This window comes from Cynocephalus volans, chromosome 1 (genome assembly GCF_027409185.1).
Source record: "Cynocephalus volans isolate mCynVol1 chromosome 1, mCynVol1.pri, whole genome shotgun sequence".
Lineage (NCBI taxonomy): Eukaryota > Metazoa > Chordata > Mammalia > Dermoptera > Cynocephalidae > Cynocephalus > Cynocephalus volans.
The window spans coordinates 245,986,049-246,011,664 of NC_084460.1; the positions used below are offsets into that span (position 1 = coordinate 245,986,049).

Here is a 25,616-nt window from a genome sequence, read left to right on the forward strand (position 1 = left end):
TTTCTAATGTTTTATTGATCAGTTAAGCAATTTGATGGAATACTAAAAGCACAACAACTCATGATGAATGGAAAGTTATGACAGCTGATTATAAAATGGGATGAAACAATGCTTTTCACCCCCACAGCATCAGTTTTCATCTCCTCTCGAAAAAGTGTATTTGTTGTTGCTTAATATCAAATCCTTCTCTAGTCCTTAGCAGTATGGCTGGTTCAGTAGATTTTGCAGTGGTAACAATTACCTTAGGTATAGACATTTTCCCAGCTTCCATCCTTAGCTAATTTTTAACAATAAAAATAATATAGTCAAATTTATGACAAAATGTGAACAGAAACAAAAATTTTAAATTAATCACTCACGAAGTATATTACATAGTGGAATTTCTGTCAGCTATGAGACTTCTGAAAGACTGATATGCTATTAAATATTAGACTTGGGTAAAGGTTTAAAAAGTTTATTTTAAATAATGTCTTAGAAAAAAATTAAGATGTAGAGATAAAAAACCACATTGGGGGAAATACAAATAGGACTCAGGCCATGATGCTAATGAAATTGAAAAACTTTAGTTGTTAATGTCCAAATACTATACGAGCAATAAGGAATAAAATTAGGTAAATAGCTCATTTGAGATAAGCGACAGAGTAATGGGAAGTAGCTCAGCTCATGGAAATTTAATAGCTACAAATAGATGAAGTAACCTTTCCAAGGCTTATATGTAAACGTTCTAGTTGGGTACTTCCTTCTCTAGATTTTAATATTGCGTCTTCTTTAGTTTTAGTGGGAGCTGCTACAGCAGGCACTACAATTTTCTCAGCTTCTTTCTCATCTGTTATTTACAGGTGGAAAAAAAGATAAAGTTTTGCATAAAGAAAATTATGGGAAATTTACTGAAAAAAGTTCATACTCTATGATGTAGTACACTGAATTTATGACCCCTCAAAACACACATCTTCTCACTAGTAAGTAAGACTCATCATTTACTTATACAACTTTTGTGGGGTTTTTTTTAATGCTCATGGAGTCTCTTAAGATTAGCCTGCATGCAATTTCAATCATCAACTTCTGGAGGATTTCTAGATGTTAATAAAAAGCTGAAAATAATGGTGAAGAGTAAGTGGGGAAATGGTGAAGAAATAAGTGGGGAGAGATATGTAGTAATATTAACAATAATAAATAATTTGGTTTTTTTTAAGTTTCCAATTGTTTGTCTAAAAAATAAATTTGGTTAATAGTATCTCATACATAAGAAATTCTGGGATCTGGTATTAATGTATTACAATAGGGTATTTCACATAAGATTTGATATTAATGTATTATAATAGGGACTTCACACTTGTACTAGAAATAGTCACCTTTCCATGAGTAACTTGGATCTGTTCTTGTCTAGTAGCCATTCCTTCTCTAGTTCTCAGAATTGTTTCTTGTTCTTTGGCTTTAGCAGTAGCAACTGCTATTGTAGATAAGGCAGTCTTCTCAGCTTCCTTTTTCATCTGATTATTATAGTAAAATCAAGGTTTAAGTTGTTTGGGGCTTCAAACACACATGATGTGACCCTCCCTCCCCGCCCCAAGTAGGGATGCAAGATAATGTTATTCAGGGTTAAATACACCAGAGAAATTAACTTTCACTTGGCAATGTTTACATACACTGACTGAGAATCACAAAACTTAAAAATGTTAGCTGTAAAAAAAAGTCTCCAGGTGATTTCCTATATTGCTTTTTAGAAATCAAGCTAAAAATGCTAATCTTCATGCAAAGAGTAATGGTGAATAAAATGAATTACAAATGTTACAGATGGATGAAAATCAAATGTACAGATAAAATTAATGGTAATCAGTCACATATTTACCATTTTTAGATGGGGATTTAAAAAGGAAAACAGATTAATAATTCATACCACATAGTAGTTAATGATTTACTAGAAATTAGTTTAAAGATGAACTGTTCACATCTCAAATATCTGTATTCACCTTTTCTTGAGTTATTTGCACTTGTTCTTTTTTGGTAGTGATGCCTTCTCTAGTTCTTGATACTAAATCTTGTTCTTTGACTTTGGGTGTGGCAACTATGACTTTAGGTACCACTGTTTTCCTAGTTTCCTTCATTATCTGCTTATATGGTTAAAAAACAAATGAGAAAGTGGTCATTACATTTCATAAACCTCTAATAAGAAAAACATAAGTCAAAACCAGGAAAGGTGGCAAAACTTCTTCCTATTCAAGAACATCTTAATTACATATATCATTCAGTTGCTTTGATCATTCAGACAGTTTCATTGGTAAGAATATCAAAATAATAAGTTTAGTCTAAAAGAAAAAAAATGTGATTAGCAAGAAAAGACTAATGAATGCTATTTCTCTTTTTCACGTAATTCTTACACTCTACGGGAAATTCTAGTAGAGTCAGAAATAACACATGATTTTGCATTTTATCAATTGACTTGTGCACTGGAGTCTACTTCAACAGGAAGATATTAAAGGGAATTATAAATTGTATTAGTAACAATTCAAAGAAAGTCTGAAAGTTAGGAAGGAGAGGTGGTGGTGAAGGCTAGATGGGTGGCAAAGGCTCCTGAGAGATTTGGAAGAGTTTTGTATGTCAGCGATAAGAAGAGGAGGAAGTGAAGAAGTGATGGTTAAGACCCACGATGAACATGTAGGGGCTTGCAAGTGAAACAATGCAGGAGTGACCTTCCTATTGGCAGGGAATCATCACCTGTTCATGAGGGAGGTGCATCTGATCCTGTGTGGCAATTTCTTTTTGAGCTCCCAGGACTGTTTCTAGTTTTGTGGACTTTGCGGTGGCAACTACCACCATGGACGCACTGGTTGCCTCACTTTCCTGTCTTATCTGATATTTAGAGTAAAATACAGATTTGAGTTTCAAAAGGCCCAAATGAAATGGTAAGATGGCCTTGCAACATTCCGGAGAACACAGAATGCTTAGTGATGAGACAGAAAATGTCACATTCCCATTCTAGGGGCCTACACTTTTTGCTGAAGACACAGACTTTTGTTTTCCTGAGGAATGGGCTTCTTTTCTGCCCACCTGCCCCTTAGCAAACTGTCCTGGAACTGAAAAGGTCTCATCTTTGAGACATGTTGACATGTTAGGGAACCCAGTGAGTGGCTACGACAAATGGCTGGAAGATGATAGGCTGGCTGAACTTTCAGTCACCAGCATTGCAACGCAACAGGAGCTTCTATGTCCTTGATTGTGCCAAGGAGCATTCTTGCTGCATTCAAAGTCTCTCACAGTAAGGAGAAGGAAATTCAGTCAACAGCCTGTGGCCAGACTTCTAAGTGTATAATGTTCTCAAGTGGACAAGTATCTCTGGGATTGACAAAGAGCTTGAGATTATGAGAGGTGAGCACAGGTACCCCTCAAACATGAAGAATTCAAAATAGATGCCTCTCTCCTGACAGTGAAGGCTGGATTTCACGCGTGGGACAGAAGTGGATTTGGGTGACATTGAGATTGTCCTAACACAGCTCTAGGGCACAAAAGCAGCAAAAACATCTAGGTCACTGCCTATCAACCATGAATTACAGGCACTTTCTTGGAGAAGTGCTAGTTTTCTCTGATGTCCAGCATTTCCTCACTTTCCCTTACTATTTAATTGTAGTGTGCATGGCTGATGTACGTATATGTGTGTGCACGTGTGTGTATGCATGCATGTGTGTCTTACAGCTATGTAAAGTTTGTGCATTACAATAAGTGACTGAGGGCTCAGGCTATGCATGAAAAAGTTGACTGTACCCCAGGGGAACTGGACTGGGGTGATATCTATCTTCCCCTTATGTGTGCTCTAGAAACTTCACATATGTGCCCCAAACTGTTCTAGTAGATAGATGATCTCCCCCAAAACTGATCAGATGAATGGAAAATAGTGCAATGAGAATAGAATTTCCATCACACCAGAGTTTTAATACTAGACATAGAGAAACAGAGAGAAACTACGTGACAAAAGACTACTCCACTTAGAGGTTTTGGTTGTAAGGTACATGCAGCTGGCGTGTGATATTTGTCAATGAACTACAAGGTATTTACAAAATTGGACTTACTGTTTCTTGAGTTACTTGTTTCTGTTCTTGTTTTGTAGTAATTTCTCCAGTAATTCTAGTTTCTTGTTCTTTGGCTTTAGTTGCGGAAATTACTACCTTCGGTACAAATGCTTTTTCAGTTTCTTTTCTTATCTGCAATCAATGATAAAACAAAACCTTATTGTTTCCTGATCTCTAATATAAGTGACATGGTGTTTATTAAATATAACAAAATAGGAATTTGAAGAAGGAAAACCCCTTTTCTGGAGATGTCACAAAATAAAATAAATAATCTCATGTTTATTAACATGACCGTGTTCTTTCTCTGCCTAAACCATAAATTAGACTACTTAGAGAAAAAAAGTTGAATTCAACACTTTGTTTTGAACAGGAGAGTTTCAGTCTTCTTTAAAAAGACTTCCAATTTTTATAAATGATATATGGCAATATTATTCCATGCAAACTCTGTCATCTAAAGGTAATCTTAGAGTACAGAATATTAGAATGGAAGGCCTTAGAAGTAATTTTGTCTGACTCTTATTTTGTATATGAGAAATCAAGCATGGATAATAATCTGCATTTATAAAATATTTTTGTTTTTAAATTTTTCTTAAATATTGTGATGGTTTGGAGTATTGAGACTTACTTTTCTAAAATCGAGACATTTTTGCAATATGCTAGGCAAAATTTTTTCTAAATCTTTAACTCCTGAAGGATGCAGTGTTTCCATCTGGATGCCTAAGGTGTGTGTGTGTATGTAGGTGGGCAGTTTTCCCCATCTACCTCTTTGCCATTCGCAGACATCTCATCACTGAAATGCAGGATCTCAGAGTTGAAAAGGTTTTGAAAGTTCATCTTCTCAAACCACCCAACTGGCAATTGGCTCCACTAGCCAACAGCCCTATCAACCAGCCTTATCCAATCTGTCCCCAAATGCTTCCAAGCATGGGGTTGTCCTTTTCACCTTTTCTGGATATTTGGCTTACTAAGGCTACCCTGTCCATCTGCTTCAAACCCATGTGCAAATTTCCTCCTAAGGATTCAGGAAGCAGTTGCTAAACTTTTAAAAGCAAAGCGTGTTAACTATTCTCTTCCACTCCTCCCCTTCCTACCTCAGCAACTATTTCTCCCTCCTGGTTTTACCCCTCTTTGTCCCCTCACCACAGTCACAATTCACAGATTTTATCAGTGCATCCCCAGGTCAAAGTAGGTGAGATCCCTGTTTCTACTCCCAGTATATGTCACAGAGATGCCTCCTTTCATCTACACAAGGGGAGCATTCAATGACTCTAAGGGACATTGGTATCCAATACACCCATATGACAAGGGCATTTTATTAGTGTGCTAACAACCATGTGGCCAAAGAAACAACACCTTCCCAGTAAAGATTATCATCTGTGTTGATACGCATAACAACATCAGCGAATTTCAAGCCAAAAACCATTTTCACCTGCTCATGAGTTACGTGCATCTGCTCTTGCTTTGTCATAATTACTTCTCTGGTTCTTGATTTTAATTCTTGCTCCTTGGCTTTATCGGCGGCCACTACTACCTTAGTTATGGCAGTCTTCTCCGCCTCCTTTCTTACCTGATTTTCAGAGAGAAAAGGAAGGAAACACTGGAGTGCACCTTACATAAAAAATTACAATAATATATCAGGATTAAGACATAAATGTAGCACAAGAGAGGGTAAAGAGGAAAGCTAGAGTGATTTTAAACTATAATAGAAAATCTCTTCAAATATGAGGTGAAAAATTATCCTGGATGTATAACACTTTTCAGCCATGAAGTAAGTGTCACGTTTGTTTTGAGGAAAGTAAAAGCAAACGTCCTTTAGGGAGCTTAGAGATAAATGCAATGTCTGCCCTGAAATAGTGGTTTCCATGCCCGGCTTGTGAAGCCACTAAGCACTGGATTGGACTGGTCTCTGGTTCAGCTGGCTTTCTCAATGAGTCCCTTGATACCTTGAATACATAGTTAACTTCTGCCTGCCTGACCCAGCCCAGGCATTTCTGGCCTAATCTGCCCTTATGATATTTACATCTTAACACCTTTGGTATCTAACATCATCTTTTGCTCAGAAAGTTCTAAAAGTGTGGGCCATGCTGGGCTCAGTGCTGCCCTCAACGTGATTTGAGCATTGGTTCTGCATGGGATTTGTGTAGGCAAAGCCTGGTGGGGGGTGGTGGAGTAAAGTTGCCCCAAAGGACCCGGCTCTGTGCCGCTCCTCCCACCCTGCCCCGGTGGCCCTGTGCATACCTGTTGTTGAGCAGGTTGGACATGCACAGCAGTCGTGGTTGTCCTCTGAGCAGTCTGCTCTACAGCACTGATAACTGGTTCTCTCACTCTGGCCATATCAACAGCAGCAACAACAGTTGCAACAGCTGCACTTTTGTCTGTTTCTTGTTTCACCTGGATTGGAAATGACCAAGTACATTACTTTTTTAAATGACATGCCTGGTAGAAAATATAAAAGCACAATGGAAACCGAGCTACCCAGTGTGAAATATACACATCAATAAGCATTTATCATCACCAGAAGATATATGTTCTGTATCACTAAAATCCATGTTTTACATAAACTTCACAGATTAGAGCCTTTGTTCCAATCAAAAATACTTTTACAAAGCATGACCACCAAATTTGGTCTTCAGTTACTGTTATATTTTTATGTTCATATGCATTTCTCCTCCAACCTATACAGACTGAGTTTCATGGCAGAATTCTGGTTGGAAGAACCAGAACATGAAATAAGAAAAAACAAAAACAAAACAGTTCTAAGGGTACCTCTTTAGCACCAGCAGCAACAGCAGACACGCTGGCGGCAGCACTAGCAGCTCCACTGATAGTCATTTGCTCCTGGACACCGTATCTCCCTTCCCATCTCTCTTCTGTCCTGATCTGAGTAGAGCCTGTCATCACTGTCTCTCTCATCTCAGCTTCAGACGAGGAGGCCACGTAGCCCTCTTGCTTCCAAGGGGGAGACACTTCAGGGCCCGTGACCATGGTGGTTGTCTGCGTCTTACGGATGAGTGAGGGAGATTTAACAGATCTGATAGGGGATGTGGAGATCCTTGCAGCTGGAGACACGGACCTGAAAACCAAACGAAAGAGGTCAGGAACTTTTGCCAAGGAGAGGAACTCTGGTAGGGGTAATTGAATTTGAATAATGGGATGAAAATCTGGAAGTTTTTAAGACAGAGTTTTTAAATGTGTGCCTCGATGACCTATTCAGAGGGTAAATAGTGTACTTGGAAGTAATTTGTTTTAAATCTCAATAAGCCTTATTCTTATCTGCAAAGGAATCAGACTTAATTCCAAATAAGCTCAAGAATTTTGTGCCCTGCTCCACCTTCTCTCATTAAAAATAAATCAAGACAGAAGAATATAAAGCCAAAGAAAGGCCATGATAAATCTGGTAATCATACCGAAAATTTCTTTGTATTCCCACTTCTGGGGTGATAAGGGGATGCCAAATAAGTGTTATATGAAGAAAGATTTCTGTAATCAAAATGCCTATGCCACTCTAGGCTAAACAAGTTAAGCTTTTTTTTTTTTTTCCCCCTGCAGGACTCTCACAGCCTTCACCATGTCTATATGCCTTGTGAATTTCCAGACCAGGAGGAAGTGTTCTCATGAAGTTTTTGCAGACCTTTTTGGGTATAGGCTGTTCTATGCACTTTGTAAACTGCTGCTGTAGTCAAAATGTTTGTGGACTGCTCTTTTTAATTTCCTGTGTATTTGTTTACATTCACCCTTTCTGTATTGTATTCCAGACTCCTTTTAGACATTCTAAGAGTTACCATGGGAATTGGCTAATTTGAAACTTAATGATTCTATGGATTTGCATTAAATTGATAAAGTGGCTTATTCCAAAATAGTTTTCATTGTTTGCTTTTTAGGTGTATATGAAGTGCAAATAGCATCTGTTGAAAAATATAGGTGCTGAATCCTGGTATTAATAGCCAAAAAAAAAAAAAAAAAAAAGACAGTTTCTGATCAATAGCAATAATTCTGGAGATTGGTCAACTATTGTAAGATAAAAAATTTCAAAACCGATTTCTTAATCAGTAAAGTTTATTACATTTCTTCTCTAGGTGGCAGTATTGTCTTATGAGTATCATTGCATTTTACTAATTCTACATATAGGAAAATGATTATAAATGTATTCTGGCACTATATAAGATATTTAAAAGCTTACACTGATCATAAATGAAACAATTATTCTAATTAAGCACAAGGTACAATTGATGTTTGCTCTAAATTACAGGATAACTTAACAGTGCATTACAACATTAACCAGTTTCACAAAGAAATGTTTAATCGTTTTTCTGAAGAAGGGCTTTTTTTGTGAAAATAAATTTCCACTTTATACATGAAGTTGTAATCAAACTAAAGGGAGATCAAGGGAACATATCTTTATTTTGAAAATGACTGCCTTAGAAATATAACAAAGACCACGTTAGAATAATGTAGGTTCTACACCAATTGAAGAAAAGCAAAGAGGCATGCACTTCCAAGTTTGAACATGTGCCTTGTTCTTGCTGTACCTAGTAAAGTGGGTTTAATTTAAAAAGTTAAAGACGTGATTAGTATGACATGAATGATTAGCAGCCGGCCACAGGTAAGCCCATAACTGTGAAAATCAGTGTAATTTTAGTCATTATAGCAAAGTGCTTATTTCTGCACTTACAATAAAAAATAATCACCTGGTAACAGCTAGATACAATGCACCTTATTCAAAGAAATACGTTTGCCTTGCTCTATAACAAAAATCAAGATTAAACTAGGAGACATTTAGAAAGTAGTCTATCTTGAATAACCATTATTTTCTCCACAAATTGGCATTTTTATTTCTTAATTATTTAAAAGTGAATTTTTGAGGCTAAATAATTTGAATGGTTATTAATAAACTCAGAACAGCTAAGATAGTCAAAATGCTCCTTGGGATTAGGGACACTCCATAATTCTAAATGACCCATAGGCAGTAGGCATGGATTAAAAATGTGGTAAGGTTGTTATCTTCCCTAGAAATTGCCTTTGGCCTGTGTTGCGATTTTATAGTGTGCAAACTTGGAGCTAGTCTGAGACTGAACACTTTTTTTATTTGATTGCTAGATATGTTTTTAAAATGGAGCTTTTCTTCCCAGCTTCATATTAGTGTTTGCCAATATCTTGAATTTTTTAACTGGCCAAAATAATAAAGATTGGGAAATATTTATCATTTTTTAATATTTATTGAACATTTATATTACCTCTTCTGTGAAGTACTTGTTTATATCTTTTGTCCATTTTTCCATTTGTGTTGCATGTTTTTTCCTTTAAAAATTAATTTGTGGAAGCTTTTTATTACATTTGGTATAGAAGTTCTTTGTCATAAGTATTACAAACATTCCCCCTATCCCTCTGCTTGCATTTTGTGTATTTATGGGGTTTTCTCCAGCATAAACACGGACGAGGGGTCTTCAAAAAGTTCACGGAAAGATTTGTATTATTTTTTTATTCTATTTTTTCACAAACTTTTTATAATACCCTCTTACATTTGTGTAGGTTATGCACTATTTCTAGGTTGATATTCACAGTGTAGTCACTGTATGTTTATTATCATACTTTTATGGCAGAGTCAATGAAGTATTGTAAGGAAGGGGCATCTTTGAAGTGTTTTTCATAAATGCATTGATTGGTTTAGCAATGACCTTGCTTTTGCCATATATAAATTTTTATTTTTATGTTGTTGAATCTATAAACCTATTTTTGAAAACTCTACCCCACAAATGTTTTCCCAAATTTTCTTCTCTCTTTTCTTTAAAGAATTTTATAATTTAACTCCTTCAGCAAGCTGGGATTTATTTTGTAAAAGGTGTGAGGTAGACGTTTATGTTTGTTTTCTTCTAGATGGATAACTAACTGGGCCAGTATTTTTTATTGAGTAAAATACCGTCCCCACCCCCCCAGAATTGAAAGGTCACTTTGATTAAAAATCAAATTCCCTTTATACTTGGATCTATTTCTGGACTTTGGTCTTCTCCCCTGATGTATATTTCTCTTCATTTACCAATATCATACTGTTTTAATTACAGTAACTTCACAGTAAGTATGAATGATTATTATTCTTCCTTTAAAAATTTTCTGGCAGGGGAAATTTCTCTACATATTTTTTACTTCATTTAAATTGGTCAAGAAACATTTTCGTTTGCTCAAATTTTCCAGTTCGTTATATTAAAAACCTCATCATGTTAAACTAAACCCCAAAGTTTCAAATCTGCTGTAGATAGTTTACACTTGATCATATAATTTCTGAGTCTTGATGATACATGCTCATCCTCTAAAATACCTCTATATTAACTAAACATAGAAATCCATGTATTTTCTAGATAACATAAGCATATGCCAAATATTTAGGAGGTTTTACTTATTACCTGAGCATAAGATCATTTTCTTTTTTGGTGGGGGGCAGCTGGCTGGTATGGTAATTCAAACACTTGACCTCGCTGTTACCAACACCATGCTCTAACCAACTGAGCTAACTGGCCAGCCCTGTATAATTATTTTCTATTTACCTTCAACTATTTTCTATTTACCTTTCTAAAGCACCTTCAACTAATCATCTCATTGAATCCTCACAACACACCTTAATATCATTCTTATTGCGATTTCCATAATTTACAGATAACACAATTAGGACCTTGAGCAAACTACTTAACTTCTTTAGCTCCAGTTACTTATCAATATGATTGAGAACAATAATTCTTAGAGGTTGTAAATATTTAATGGGATAATGTATGTAGAGTGCCAATCAAATGCCTGGCATAGAGGAAATGATCAATATATAGTAGCAATTATTTTATTATCATAATTATTGCCCTATATCAAAATGTCAGCAAGTGATTGGGCGGATTGAGCTTAAAACTTTCAACCTTAAATTCTGTGCTCTTATTTTACTGTGCTATTTTTTGGCTCCTAAATTAGGTATTTATTAAATGGAATATAAATAAGAATTTAGAATTAGAGGTTATAAAGTTCTTCAGTTTACCTATGGAGAGTAAAGATTTGTGAAAACTATATTCGGTAACTTTTTGGTTTATCTCCTTTGTCACATGCTACATTTTTGATTGCATGAAACCGAATTAGAAAATGCATAATAACCTGATCTCTTTAAAGAAGCTTTACCTGACTGGGGATGGGGTCGGTGCCCGCACATGTCTGACGGGGGAAGGGGAGTGTCTTATGGGCGATGGAGACTGCTGTCGAGCCAACTGTGCTTTGGCAGCAATGGACGGTGGTGTGGGAGACCTTGACTTTGGCTTGGGAGGTATCCTGGGAGGTGTTTTATGTGGCAGCTGCTGCCCAGCGGCACCATCTACCACCATCTCAACTGTTGCAATTGATCTGGCATCAAAGTGGGCTTCAATCTTCTGTAAAAGATTAAAATAAAGTCCATGTTGAATAGGAATAGCTGGGGAGCAAGAATCTGAAAGGCCTGAAAACCGACAGAATAGAAAAATACCTTTTCAATTCGGGTTTCTCTTGTTTCTGAAATCTGAGCAGTCGATACAATTGTCTTTGTCTTTTTAGCGGGCACTACTTCTTCACCTGCAGAAAGGGAAAGATGAATATTTAGGAGGAGGCACAGTGACCCAGTTTTAAAGCGATTCTGTTAATTCTGACTACAAGGTTCATTAGACTTTCTGGACATCCCAATAGAGGAAAATGCAGAAAGTTTTGGAGTTTGTATGAATATAAATTAGGTTTAAAAAATAGAAAATGTTCATTATTAGGTAAGAATTTACTTGGAACCATTTTTTTTTAATTCTATTATTTGCCAATAATTTGAAAATGCAAATAGCCCCTCCCCCGGCCCCGGACGGGCCCTTCCCCCCCGCCCCTCTGTCCCCCAGCCTCCGGCACGCACCTTGAACCAGCAACTCGGCAGTCGAAGTAGCTCTCCCAACGCTGTTGGTGGCGTTGACGGAATAGGTGCCGGAGTCTTCGGGGTACGCTTCCGCAATCAGTAAGCTGTAGAGGTCGCCTTCTTGTGAAATTTGAAAATCCAGGGAGCTCTGGATTTCGGCTCCGTCCCGATAGAACTTCACCACAGGTGTAGGGATTCCAGTCACTCTCACTTGGAGTCGCACTTGGCTTCCTTGTCTCACGGTCATGCTCTGCAGTCGTTGAGCGAAGTTGGGTGGCGCTGTCTCCGCTGCAGGGGGCAGAGAAGGAAATGAGGACCGCGAGCCAGAGCGCTCCCCACAGGGTATTTTTAAACAATCAACTGCTCCGATTCCAGAACCAGGCGATGACTCGCTGATTCCAACATCCTTGACTGTCCTTGAACCCAGCTCCCCAAGCAGATGACGCAAGAATGGAGCCAGGAGATCTCAGAAGACTATCCTGCCACTGTATTGTATTTTTTGTGCTTTGTTTTCCTTAGCAGTCCTAAGCCACAACCTTTTGTTGTTGTTTTAAAGAAAAAAATCTATATCTTGTTATAACATTTCTAGAGAATCTTTCCAGCACTTCCTTCCAACCTCACATCTAGCACTATATTAACAAGTTGAAACAACTGCACATTTCAGTAGGTTGCATTCAAATGAATTCCAGTAGTTGAAACGATGGGTGCACCTGTGGTTTACAAAATTATTAATTTAATTTAAATTTAATTTAAAAAAACCCTCAATCTTCTCCAACTTGCTCAGTATTCAAATAACCCAAATATTTACCTGCTTTTAAGATGTTAATTCCAATAATGACGTAATTTCGTGTTAATAATATGACAGAAAGGGTATAATTTTGGTTGTGTTGAAAGACATTTTTTATTTGATAAATGTGAAGAGTGAATGGAATTAACTTTGACATGTTTTTGAGTGATAACCAACAGCAGATGCTGCCAATCCTATGCATTTTCCATTCTGCCTGTTCTGAATGTGTGTTATATTTCATACCTGAAGTTACCTGTGCTTTCTGGTTTAAGTCAATTATAACCCTATAACTGAATACTGCAGGAGGTATAGTTTATTGGATAAGCGTATGTAACATTATGCAGTTCATGCAAGGTATTGCTATGTAGTGTGCAGAGTAATGCAAATGTTCTGTGTATTAATGTTTCACTGGGTAGTAAAGAGTGGAGAAAAACTAAAGAGGCCACTAAGATAGTTGATAACTTTTCTGGCGAATTGTGACATGCATTGAATAATAAACAAGCATTTGCCTATTTCTGGGTATGTTTACTGTGAAATATTTTTAATGTTTTTTAAATGGGTGGTCTAGACGTGGACCACCTACAGCAGAATCCTCTGGGTGCTTGTTAAAAGTGTGAATTCCTGGAGATATATGAGAATATCTCTTATTCATGACTAGGCTTATAAACAAGGCTCCAAATCTTTGTACTTGCTGAGAAACATGATTTTTAATATTTCCTTAACACACTTTTGAGTGTTCAATGTGTGGATAGAGAAACTGATTCTCAGCCACTTTTGTGCTGTATTTTGAGAGGAAAATTGAGTTCCACAAGGCAAACAACTTTGTTATAAATTCGACCTCCAGTGGGCCCTGCTCTAGGTCCAGAGCTGCATCTGCTTGTGCTCATGTAGCTCTTTCTGGACCCCTTTACTATGTGCCAGAGATACCCTCTGGGGAGCAGAGGACTGGCAGGTCCCCACCAGCCTACCTGTCACGAGAAGCTCAGCAGTACTAGTTGCTTGTCCAGATCCATTGGTGGCTCTTAGGGAGTATCGTCCACTGTTAGCTGTCGTCACGGCGGGGATCATCAGTCTAGCGCGGCCATCGCTAAAGGAGATCTGCACGCCGGGCAGAGTTGAAGTGGAAATCACCTGGCCATCCCTAAACCAGCTCACCTCAGGAACTGGGAAACCTGAAGAGCAAGGACAATTCACTTTTAAGTTTGAGTGGGCACTGCAAAGTCCTCTACCCTGTCCCATTATGTTCACTGTCTTGCCCTAACCAGTAAACGATATCCAGAGTGGAATGCCATCTAATGGTTGTGAAAACCTGACAGTCGCATGATAAAAGTGTAAACTTACAGACCATAAGGAAGGTCTGAGGGTTCATGTAGAGAGGCCAGGGCCTTCATTTTATAAGGGAGGAAACTGAAGCCAAAGAGGCTTAATAATTTTCCCAAGGTCCCTCAGTCAGCAGTGGCACACAGAGGACTAGTATTTCTATCTCTTGCCCTCCTGCCCAGGACTCTATCTGATGTAATTTGAGACATCATTAAAATCATAAAAGAGACTTATAAAAGTAAAGAGCTAAGGAAACTTTGAAATAAAAAGTGACTGTTGTCCTCTTAGAAAACAAGTGAAAAGAGAAAGCAGCAGAGGGATCTAAAATCTGTGCCTGACAAGCCCAGGAGGGCATGCTCACCTTCATCCTCTGCGTTTACAGGGACACTGTCTTTCTGAACTCTCCAGCTTTCAGATGTGCAATCAATAAAAATACCATAACGTGAAGAGGCAGTTTCTTACATAAGAGACTAAGCCAAACCTATTCTTTCAGAACAACATGTATGCTTGGAGTTGCAGGGGGAAAGCCAAATTCTCTTTACCCATGATAAATTGTAGAGCTAAGAACTACATGTCTATGGTTTGATGTTTTAAGTGTGTTTAAAGCTGTGCATTCAGAAGGTATGAGGCAAGTTCAGAGCATGGTTTATTCTTCATTTGGCATAAAGGCTGATGATCTGTCTCCTTAAGCTGGGAGGTAAAGATAAATTGAGAGAAAATCTATTTTGTATGACCAAGTGAATAGTTTATTAGACTAATTCACGTGTATCAAATATTTGCAGGTGTTTTTCTAAGAATTTGTTAGCACATAGTGTGAAGGAACAAGAAGCTATGAAGAAGTTGGACTCCACTACCCCCCAAGCAGGCAGATTTCCACGGAAACCACACGTGTTCTGCTTAGTTCAGAAGTGACTGAGCATGATAAGATAAATAAGTGAATGATTTGGAAGTCAATATGAAGTTATCATGCTTGTGGAGAATTGAATTGGTCTCTATATGCGTATATGAGGATACTTTAAAAAGTTAGTGGAAAATTGAATTAAAGGAGAATACGTCTTTCCATAAATTTTTTGAAATACCTTCATAGAATAGAAAATGAATAATGATTATATGATATTTGTGCAATGTAAAATAAAGTGTTGTGCAGTTATGATTGGTGCACAAAGTAGGAAAAAAAGAAAGAATAAGAAAAAGAAAATTTTATTTTATATCTTTATTATAAGCCATTTTAAAAAAGAGATGTGCGGTGCACCATGGAGGTGCACTAAATTAAGGATCAAGCACGATTTTCAATTAATCCACATAATCTTATGTGGCCAATTACAATAGTGCAGGAGACAACATTGATTAAATAATTTTGAAATTATTTACTGTATAGTTTGTAGACTACCCCCATTTTTTCAACAGATGATAGGCTTCAGAAATCATAAATTTTCTGAAACCATCTCTAAACTGAGTTATGAAGAAAAAAACGAAGGCAAAAAAGAAACAGAGGAATTTCCTTTTAAATAAAATTCTAGGGTCAATGTCTGTTTTTCTCATATAGACACCGGAGTGACATATAATATTTCTTATCAATTCAAGATGATTGGAAAGTCTTTTAATTTACTAGAATCACCTAATAGAGATTGAAAATAAAAGAATAAAATAATTAGGAGATAGTTTATCACTGAACAGTTCTGCCTCTGAGGAAAGTCAGGTGGGATGCATTGTTATCTTCCATATTAAACACCTGAAATTCAGGTGCACAGAGCAGTCAGCCGAGATTGTGTCCCCTTCAGCTCTATGGCTGGCTCCTATGGGGCTTGAATTCTTGGCTTCCAGTCTGGCTTCTCAGCTGAACCCAAATATAGAATGACCAAATTTGGTCCTACTTAGCTGCTTGATTCTGACAGCAATTTTAATGAATTGCTAATTATTTTTTGCTTTGTGAAATTATAAGTATGAATAAAACATTTTCAAGCCATTACATTGTCAGATTTTGTCAGTGCTCTGTGAATGGTATACCCTTAAAATGACCCTTCCATAGCGTTGGACCAATTTTACAAAGTGAAAGCAAGGCTTGAACTTGGCCTCAAGTCCTCTATCACTTCCTGAAGTGGACACAAAGGAATCAAAAGCGTGGATGTGGGCGCTTACCACTAACGTGAGCCTCAAAGGTTGCGGTACTACCCTCCAGTACCACAACGCTTTGTAACGGCTGCTTAAACGTCGGTGCTTGAGTTGTCATCTTTTTAGGCACTCTGAAAAGGAAGAGAAAATCAATTAGGATGTCACAGCTAGGGCCCCTCTTTGTGGATAGCAGAGACACCCATTTCTCCAAATGGATTGCTTCATACGTCATCTGTAGGCCTAGAGTGATGGGCATGACTTCTCCTTTGTGGCTTGAATTTGAACAGTTGACCTCTGAGTTGACTTAAAGCCTAACACAAAGTGGCAAGTCAAGGGGGAAATGGAAAAAAAAATTAACCAAACAGCAAGCAATGTACTCTAGTGGCCAACAAGGGAACATTCAGTCTCACCAATGGTGGGAAATCAGATTAACAATTGAGAAAAAGGAAAGCTGTAGTAATGTGAGGGGGTAGGAAGTAAAGAGTAATTAAAGGAACTTGTGACAAAAGTAAAATAAGTCTCTGCATTAGCTTAATGTGTAAGAGACAATTATTTTTAAAAACTTTCCCTTCCCCCAATATTTTTCACTCCCTGTACCTATGTTTATAAAACTGACATCGATTCAGGTATGATCTGATTACTTCAAGTAATCACTAAAATTAAAAATTTGAAGTTTGTTACTCCCTTCCTGACTTGAAAAGCTTTGGTAAACCTTATCAAATATGCAAGCTTTTTGTAGACAGCATGAGGTGCTTTCTATTTCTTAACATTTCTTCATACAGTAACTGTGCAATAAATATTGCTACTACTGAAGTATATATTTGGAAGAATTTTAATTTAAGGGAGCAAGCCAAAATTTATTATAGATTTGAGAGAAAAGTGCTGGCTTGAGTTCTTAACATGCAACAATGTGCAAACTCTGGATAATGGCAGGCTGGTGTGAAATGTAGATGAAGTGAGAAGACCTATGCTTTTGTAACACGAAATAGTCAACAACAAAGAAATGAATATAAAATTTGTAGTGAAGTCCTTTTGTTAAGTGGCAGAAAGTACATCGTCTATCAGTTTCGAAGACATAGTGTAAAGAATTTTCTTATGCGTAAATACCTAATTATTCAATGTGACATTCCATTGCTCTGAAATAAAAAGGCAACTTCTGAATTGTCAATTGCTTCATAATTATTTTTCATAAAGTTCTCTGTTCACTAAAACTTTATGGATCAATATTCCCCCTAATGATAGTGCTTTACCTTATTGGTACTTTTTACTTAGTTAAAAAGATAATGAAACCAACATTCTTTAAGAAAATAAAGTTTATATTTGGAAATTTTAGGCAATATCTAGAAGCTTTTTATAAAACTTTTGTCAAGAATTTCTTTTTGTAGCATGCTATTCTTAGGATAAGCAGCTTTTTGTGTCTAACTTTTCCTGTTCACAAGCTAGTGCCTCTTCTAAAAATAGCATCTTCTTACATATCTAATACATGATTACATATATATCTATGTATTTACAGGCATTTACAACTAGTAACCGCATTCCAGGAAGATAGGAAATCAAAGTGTATTTAGAAATAAAGAGCCTTTAAACATTACTTCTTCCCCTTTTTAGCATCAACATTTATTTCATATATAATTGGATTGTGAGTTGAGTTAAAATGCATAATGAGATTCTGAGTATTTTAGAAAACAATTACATAGCTTTATTCCAAATTTCTAAATATGTTGCAATTAACTGACCTAAATTGGTGTTATATTCCTGTTGTCTAGGTAAGCTTTCTTGCTTAGCACTTACTCTTCAGAGGCCTTTTGTCTGATTAGAGCTGGAGGTATGCATCTAAAATGTCATGCTCCTAAAATAACCTCTCCAGCTTTGACTGACAGCAGGCAAGTGTTCTGTCACTGTCCTGCAATTGATACCTCAGCAGTTGATTCCCTTAAAAAGTCATCAGGGTGTAGCTGATACCACCCGCATTTTATCAGAGCTATTCTTGGTGTGCCTTGCTCCATCACTGAGTAATATAACCTTGAACATTCTCAGCAGACCTAAAGAGACTAGAAAAGAAGCAAGCATTTCTATCACCATTTCAGACCTCCACTTTTAGAAGAGTAAGTGCACTGAAACGATTTGAACCATTGATTCTGCTGATATGGTAAAGCATTCAACTTATTAAAGAAAATTGTTCACACATTTTTAAAACAGAATTTAAAAAGCAGATTGGAATAATGGGGTCAGCACCAGCAACAGGTAGTCACACAAGCACTTCTACATAGGTATCTAGCATACAAAAATAATCAGGAGTTAGAAATCAGTAAGGAAGTGACTGTACTATTAAAATAAAGGATGCTGCTCACCTGATTTCTCAAGAGTGCCCAAAAAGGGTGGGACTAAGCCCAAGGTTACTTCTGAAACGACGTCCTATGTAGAGTTGGTTTTTTCGACCATCTCTGACATGAATCGGTGAGCCTCTATACCTGAAAACAAAACTACACAGTCTGGACTGTGTAGTTTTGCTTTTCTATGCAATCCCTACACCCGAGGCGAGGCTGGGAATGCACGACTGCTCAAGAGCTAGGGGCTGGCAGGCCCTTATATTTGCCAGATCTGCTGACGGCCCACATCCTCAGGGCAGGGTCCGGTGATTGGCTCTCCTAGGGAAGCCTGATGGGAGAAGACCTATTTGGAGGTGTCACAGGCCACCTGTTCCTCTGATTGGCAGTGCTAAATTTAGCACCTCAGAAGAGGCTTTACCAAGGAAATAGAACCGTATTTCAAGAATAACTGTGTTGAGGCTCAGAGAAGAGCATTTGTTGCCAATGTTTAAAATCTGATAATGCAGGTCTGAAGAGAAGATGTGACAGTAGACTGCACTTGTGGGCAGTAGTATAAAACAGCCTCAAATCTGAGGGCTCTGCCCTGTGAGTCATGCCGTGCTCCTGCTCCCCTGCCCCCATGAAACCAACCAAATGGACATGTCAATCATGACAGCAGATGAGGGAATTTATCTCATGCATGAGGCTTCATCTTCTTTAAAGAATCAGTTGCTATAAACCTTAGCTTTGAAAGAAAGCTGACCTGTACTATCTACATTCTCCAGAATCCACTTGTGTTTTGGAAAGAATTAGACCAAAGTTAATGAGCTATATATTTAGACAGCCCTATAAGAAATAATGTTGAAAGGCAAAATCTGAACTCTGCTCAGATCTAGTCTTTACAGTACAATGATTTCACTTTTGTCAGGCTTTACTTTTGTCTTCCATTAGTATTTACAAATATGCATACACTGCCCCTTAATGAGTAGCCAAGTTTTATGTTTAAATGATCTATAAGATTCTTTTTCCGGGTACATGAATGCTGTTCTACTAATCTCTGGAGTTTGCTGTTACTAAAGGGAAATGGCTGGGAAATGATATAGTTGCTATTTTAAGACTGAATTGAATTTCAAGCAAAAGATATTTCAAAAACAAAAGAACATACCAAAAGATCTTTATAATGGTTTGTCTGAGAAATTTGTAAAACTCTATTTAGAAGAAAATTGTCTTATTGATTATGGAAAGAGACTTTATCAATAAAATTGACTAAAATTTTAACTTTTAAGTTAAATTTCTTTATGTCTGTAATAAAAATGTTCCCTCTTAAGGAAGGATTTGGCCATACATTAGGCTTTTCAGCTTCCTGGGTATTTCATACGTTATAATTATATACGTAGTGTTTAATTTACTAGCATTTAACAGGCTTAAATTTACTGACAACTGATGCAGTACAGTTATCAACGACACCATGAACTTATTTAAATATTTGTCCCCTTTGCTTAAGAGGTGATATCTGTATCGGTGGCATCATTCCTCCCCTCCCCCCACTATATACTGCATCTGCCATAATTCTGTTTAGTTGCTTTATTCATAAACAACTGGTTTCATGTTATATACTTTGAAAATGATTGCCAGTGAGAGATTCATGTTACAGGCAACTTGCCAGCCATAAAGCAAAGCAACACTAGAAATGTGCAATCTTTCCGTTTTGGGATGTTCAACAATTGGGTGTCTATTTCAAATGTATTTGTGCACATGTTTGTGTGTGTGTGTGTGTGTGTACAGTGTGCATGTATATATTTTTAAACACACTTGACCTAATGTGAAGCATGTTAATGCTGTGGTACATATGTTGGAACTAAAGTCAAACCACTTTAATTCTTATGAGAATGAGGGAGAATAAGTGAATAGAATCTTCAAGCTCATGTCATCTTGACCCGATGCAGTACAGGAAGCTCAAGAGCCAGGAAGATAGACCATATATTATAAATATAAAGTCAAGTGTCTGTTCTCCTAAGCTGCTTGTCTATTCTCTGTTCTTGAACTTTTCTAGACCTTGCAGTATTGTCAAGATCCTTGCCTTTAGGCATTTACATCTTTCTATGATACACAGAATTTTAAAAAGAAGGAAGAATAAAAGAAAAAGGAAGAGGATAAGGAAGGAAGGAACCAGTTAGTAAATGATGAATATACTGCTCTGGAAAGAGTCCTTATTATTGAATTAGTGAACTATTCCAATAATAAGTGTCTATTACTATAGACAGCATGTGATATCATGGTAAACATTAGTTTTAAAATTAAGTATGCCATAGTTGAAATATAGTAAGCTATCCCAACGGAGACCCAATACTACTCAGATTTGGGGAATTTGCTGATGCAGTAGGTCTCAATTTACCACCCTAACAGTAGGGAGGAGCCCCACAGATAATCCCAAACAGCTGATAATTCAAATATAATGCCTACTTAGTTTTGGAATGCATGGTGTCATTCTCTCTTTGGGCATTATACTCCGTACAATTCAACAAATATTTAGTAAGTATATGCCCAGTGCTGAACGTTGTGCTAAATTATTATGATTTGGGGTTCTGTCATTGTTGATTGAACAAATATTTACTGAGTGATGACTTTGTGCCAGGCTTTGTGCTAGATGATGGATAGACAGTGCTGACCAAGAGAAGACAGTTATGGTTGTTGTTTCTTGGAGACCACATTTTACATAAACTCCTAATAAATTCTTATTAATCTGTGACTGAGACCAAGACTCCGATGTGTGTAAAACTCAGGTGGTAACTTCATCTACATAGTTGTTGGTGTCAGACTTGGTTCAGACTGCATAGAACCATTCACCAAAGAAGGGACACACTGTAGCCATTCCAGAAATTAGTACAACTTTTTTTTTTTTTTTTTTTTTTTTTGTGACTGGTAAGGGGATTGCAACCCTTGGCGTGATGTCATCCGCACCGCGCTCAGCCAGTGAGCACACCTGCCATCCCTATATAGGATCCGAACCCGCGGCGAGGAAGCTGAGTGAGCCACGGGGTCAGCCTGAAATGAGTACAATTTTTAAGGCTAAGGTAAGTGTCCTTTTTCAGAGAAAAGAATAAAATTAATGTCTCATAATTCATTAAAATTTGTATGTTCTTACTGTGTTAAACACAGTTCAGACACTGAGACCATAGCAAAGCATACCACATATAAAAATCTCTGTCCTCCAGGACTTTACGTTTTAGTAAGCACAGTGATATTTGGTAACATAATACCTGTAAAGTCCTTTCCACTCATAAAATATTTCAAAGCTGAAATATAGGCTCATCGAGGATCTATTTTTACACATGGAAGTAAAAAAGCAAATTCAGGAAGTGCAGGGGAAAGAGTGTGCTGATCCCATCAGTTCTCGTGGGTGGCTGTCTGTGTTCCTTGAATTATAAAGGCGGACGAAGCTACTGGACACATGGGAGGCAAGAAATTTCCCCTCAAAAGTTAAAAGAAGACCTTTCCTCCCATTTTTATACCTCCAATTATAATTGCTTTAGTAGCAAGATCAAATTAATTGACTACCACAACTATTTACAAGTGTACTAATTATCACTAGCACATTTAATGCCACATTAAGTACAAAAAGATTATTTTAGACACACATGTTATTTCTACCAAAATAAGAAAGATCAAAAAGTGAAAGTCTTGAATTTCTCAGTAGCACTGACTCCAGAGGCCCATGGAATCTCATTCCTACCCTCATGGGTTTAGGCAACTCACTTGAATCTCGGAGTCTCAGATTATCAGTTATAAATTGGGGATTATAATATCCACTTCAAAGAGTTATTGGGAAGATTAAGTGACATAATGAACGTGACAGTGCCCAGGACAGTGAGAGTCTGGCACATGGTGGGTGTTTTGTTTGTTTACTGTTGTCAAGCATGACACATACAAAAATAATTTCTGTGCTTAGTAATATTGATTCAACCACTTATCTCTGACAACCTCATTAAATATCTAGGATAGTGTTTTCTAAGAAATCTCTGAGAAGCCCAACAGCGAAACACATGACATGTCCTTCCCTGAAGGACCTCAGATGGTGACATGACGTTTATATGTGGATTAAAGCAAAGCTCAAAAAATACTGGAATCTTAAAGAAGAAATAAGCTGGGCTTCTGGAAGCCTGGAATGGGAAACTATAAACCAGTTCAAATGCAACCACCAGCCGATGCTCAGTGGAGATGATATTGCCATCAAATAATAAGATTTACACATGCCGAAGGGAGGCAATCCGCTCATCTTATCCAGTAACCACTGCAGCACAGCATCCAGGGATTAAGGGCTTTTCCAGGGCCAAAAATATGTTTGGGAGCTGAAAAATAAGTTTTTGCTCCAAAATACAAAAAGAAATCTGCAAAAATGAAAATAATGGATGTTTATCAAATGCCTGCTAAAGAAGACATGTCAATTAGTCAACTGCATTTAAGGTGGGTATACTTTAATATATTTGATATGTTCAAGGGTAGAGCCTCCAAAAATGAGAGGCTGTGTGTGACAAAAATCTAAAAATGACCCTACAGGCAGCTCTACTCTCTATCTCTAAAACCAAAGTTAAACTTTGAAATAGTTAAAGGCCCTTGAGCCTTAAATGTTGTTTTGTGGAATCCTGAAGAATCTGTGGGTCTGTTGAAGAGATTTAGGCCTTTTTACCCTTGTGTTTTACCCCATCTACTTCAAATTCCTAGTTAAATTTGTCTTCTCCCATTTTCTCACCTAATCACAAATATAGAATTTTTCTGAGCAAACCGTTACCGTGGAAGTGAAGCGTGGGTGCCCCCACATTGTCTGGTTGACCTTCCCTACTCCCCTCACTACCCACTCCTCTCCATCCTAATCTATGCCCCTGGGAGGCTGACTCCCTTGCCCTCCGGCCTCTGACAAGGCTCAGCTGATGGAGGTGCTGGCAGGAGCGAGGTTGGGGTATTCATTCCCTGGGCTCCCTCCCTGCCTTCTTGTGGTTTGGCCATGGCTTTCCTCCACTTGTGGTCATGCTCTTGTTGGGCACCCCTCTCCTTACAGGTATTATCTTTGGCTCCAGGAACTGCTCCTTTCCCAAATATTTAGCTGGGGCTTTGTACTGTTGTTATCCCCCGGATCCTTCAGCATCCCCTGTTAGTTTTAATGAACCTTCCCACACCTTGTAATAGTCCCTTCATTAACTCTCTTCAGGTATGCTTTTGAGTTGCCTGTGTTTCCTGCCCTATGACCTGACCTACTTGCGTATAGACAACAATAAATTAACAATCGGAGGGAAGCTCCAGCCTGGACTACAGGTAGGATTTATAATATATATCCAAATGATCTTTGGTAACTATCACCTCCCTCATGTGTTCATTTATAGGAAATGAAATTGAAAGCTGAGACTGTGCTCTGGCTGAGATCTTGTCTCCCCTTTGCAGCCTCACCTAGTGGAGACTGCTTAGTGTCTACATAGCCAAGCGTTGGGTTTTCTCTAGCTTCCATTATCACCACTAGACATTTATTTTTTATTTGTGGACAAAGTCTTTTCTTCCTTTGAAGCTAAGGTTCTTTGGCTATCACTTTCTGCCCTTCCTCTCCAGGCTTTTGGATCATTCTTCAACATTCATGAAGACATCAACATCAGGACCCCTACTGCAACCCTGCCGACACCCCAAGGGACTCCAACTTCCACGTGTGACCACAGTAGAGGAAAATGATGGACACCACCATTTCTAAATCAGACAGACTTACTTCAGATCAAATCCCAGATGTGCCAGTTATTAGCTAAATGACCTTGGATTAATCACTGAAGCTTCATTTCTTCTCTGTGAAATGGAAACACTCACTTCATAGTAAGTATTCTCCTTTTCTTATGGTTTTTATTAACTACATTTTGTAAGTTTTCATTTTATTTTTTAATTTTACAGATGGGTTTAGATACATTATTGAAATAACTAACTAGTCTTATTTTTTTCCCCCCATAGCACTGTATGTAGTAAATGCTCCGTGCAGAAGCTGTTGCTGGTGGTTGTTATTTGGATGGCCTTTTCTGTACCTTAGTCACACAGTTCCTGTCCTCCAGGTCTTGAATAACATTTATTTCTTCTTTCCCACTCCGGCACTCTATAGCGGTGACTGTATTTTGGATCTTGTCCTCTTCAAGTCTCTTCTCTGTGGAGATGCTTCTCTTCTAACATTGACAGAGAAGTTGAAGCTTCATCTCTTATTACCACCATTATCATGGGCAAAGTCTAAACATTTGGTTTATAACTATATATACACATATCTGTTTTCCTTCAGTCTCAGGGGAAACTGGGTCTATTTCTCTTCAAGATTAGTCCACTGTTCTGAATTCTTCTCCTCTTTTCTCTGCTCAGACTTGCACTATTCCAAATTATATGTTTGGAAATGAAAAAAAGGTGTGATATATCAAAGTGGCTGGCACATATTTGCAATCTGCATTGATCGAAGACCTGTCCCTATTATTGCCAGCCACTCTACTTGACATATCACGCTTTTTTTCCATTTAATTATAGCTAAGCTTATTGCTGTATTAATTTTTTATTTCCTATTGCTACACTCTGAATGTTTATGTTCCTCCAAAATTCATACACTGAAACTAACCCTCAAGGTGGTGGTATTAAGAGGTGGTGGCTTTGGGAGGTGATTAGGTCATAAGGGTTCAGCCCTCATGAGTGGGATTAGTGCCCTTATAAAAAAGGCTTGAGGGAGCCCCTTTCTCCCTTCCACCATGTGAGGTTGCATCAAGAAGGCATTGTCTATGAGGAAAGGGCACTAACCAGACACAGAATCTACTGGCACCTTGATATTGGACTTTCAAGGCTTCAGAAATGCAGGCAATATATCTCTTATTTATAAATTTCCCAGTCTAAGGTATTTTGCAGCCTGACCAGACTAAGATACCTATTCATTTCTGAACCCTCATTAAGCTTCTTTTCACGTGGTTCTCACGCTGCTCACATTATGTTTTCCAATGTCTGCCTTATTTCCAAATCCAATAGGCATTTTTAAAAAAACTTATGCAACATTTTTGGTTGTTACTTGTTATTAATTCAATTGGTTGCCACTTGTTATTAATTCAATTTTCAAAAATAATGTATTTTTTTAAATAATG

The 25,616-nt window shown here is 37.6% G+C and overlaps 1 protein-coding gene across 23 annotated transcripts in view; it reads right to left on the reverse strand.

Annotated features, from left to right (window-relative positions):
* The window catches only part of TTN (titin), a 268,315-nt gene extending 249,567 nt beyond the window's left edge, over positions 1-18,748 (reverse strand). For 21 of the 23 annotated variants that reach the window (XM_063115619.1, XM_063115522.1, XM_063115645.1 and 18 more), the window contains exons 1-12: positions 18,526-18,747; positions 16,202-16,305; positions 13,711-13,914; positions 11,956-12,243; positions 11,551-11,636; positions 11,214-11,458; positions 6,831-7,137; positions 6,303-6,455; positions 5,494-5,631; positions 4,065-4,196; positions 1,971-2,111; positions 1,353-1,490 (exon numbers count right to left, since the gene is read on the reverse strand). In XM_063115619.1, the coding sequence (XP_062971689.1) occupies positions 1,353-1,490; positions 1,971-2,111; positions 4,065-4,196; positions 5,494-5,631; positions 6,303-6,455; positions 6,831-7,137; positions 11,214-11,458; positions 11,551-11,636; positions 11,956-12,243; positions 13,711-13,914; positions 16,202-16,292 (1,923 nt within the window). In that variant the 5' untranslated portion in view covers positions 16,293-16,305; positions 18,526-18,747. Of the gene's footprint in view, positions 1-1,352; positions 1,491-1,970; positions 2,112-4,064; positions 4,197-5,493; positions 5,632-6,302; positions 6,456-6,830; positions 7,138-11,213; positions 11,459-11,550; positions 11,637-11,955; positions 12,244-13,710; positions 13,915-16,201; positions 16,306-18,525 lie in introns of all 23 variants that reach the window. The other 2 variants (XM_063115514.1, XM_063115648.1) reach the window with 2 other exon arrangements.
* Positions 18,749-25,616: the final 6,868 nt, after the last annotated feature.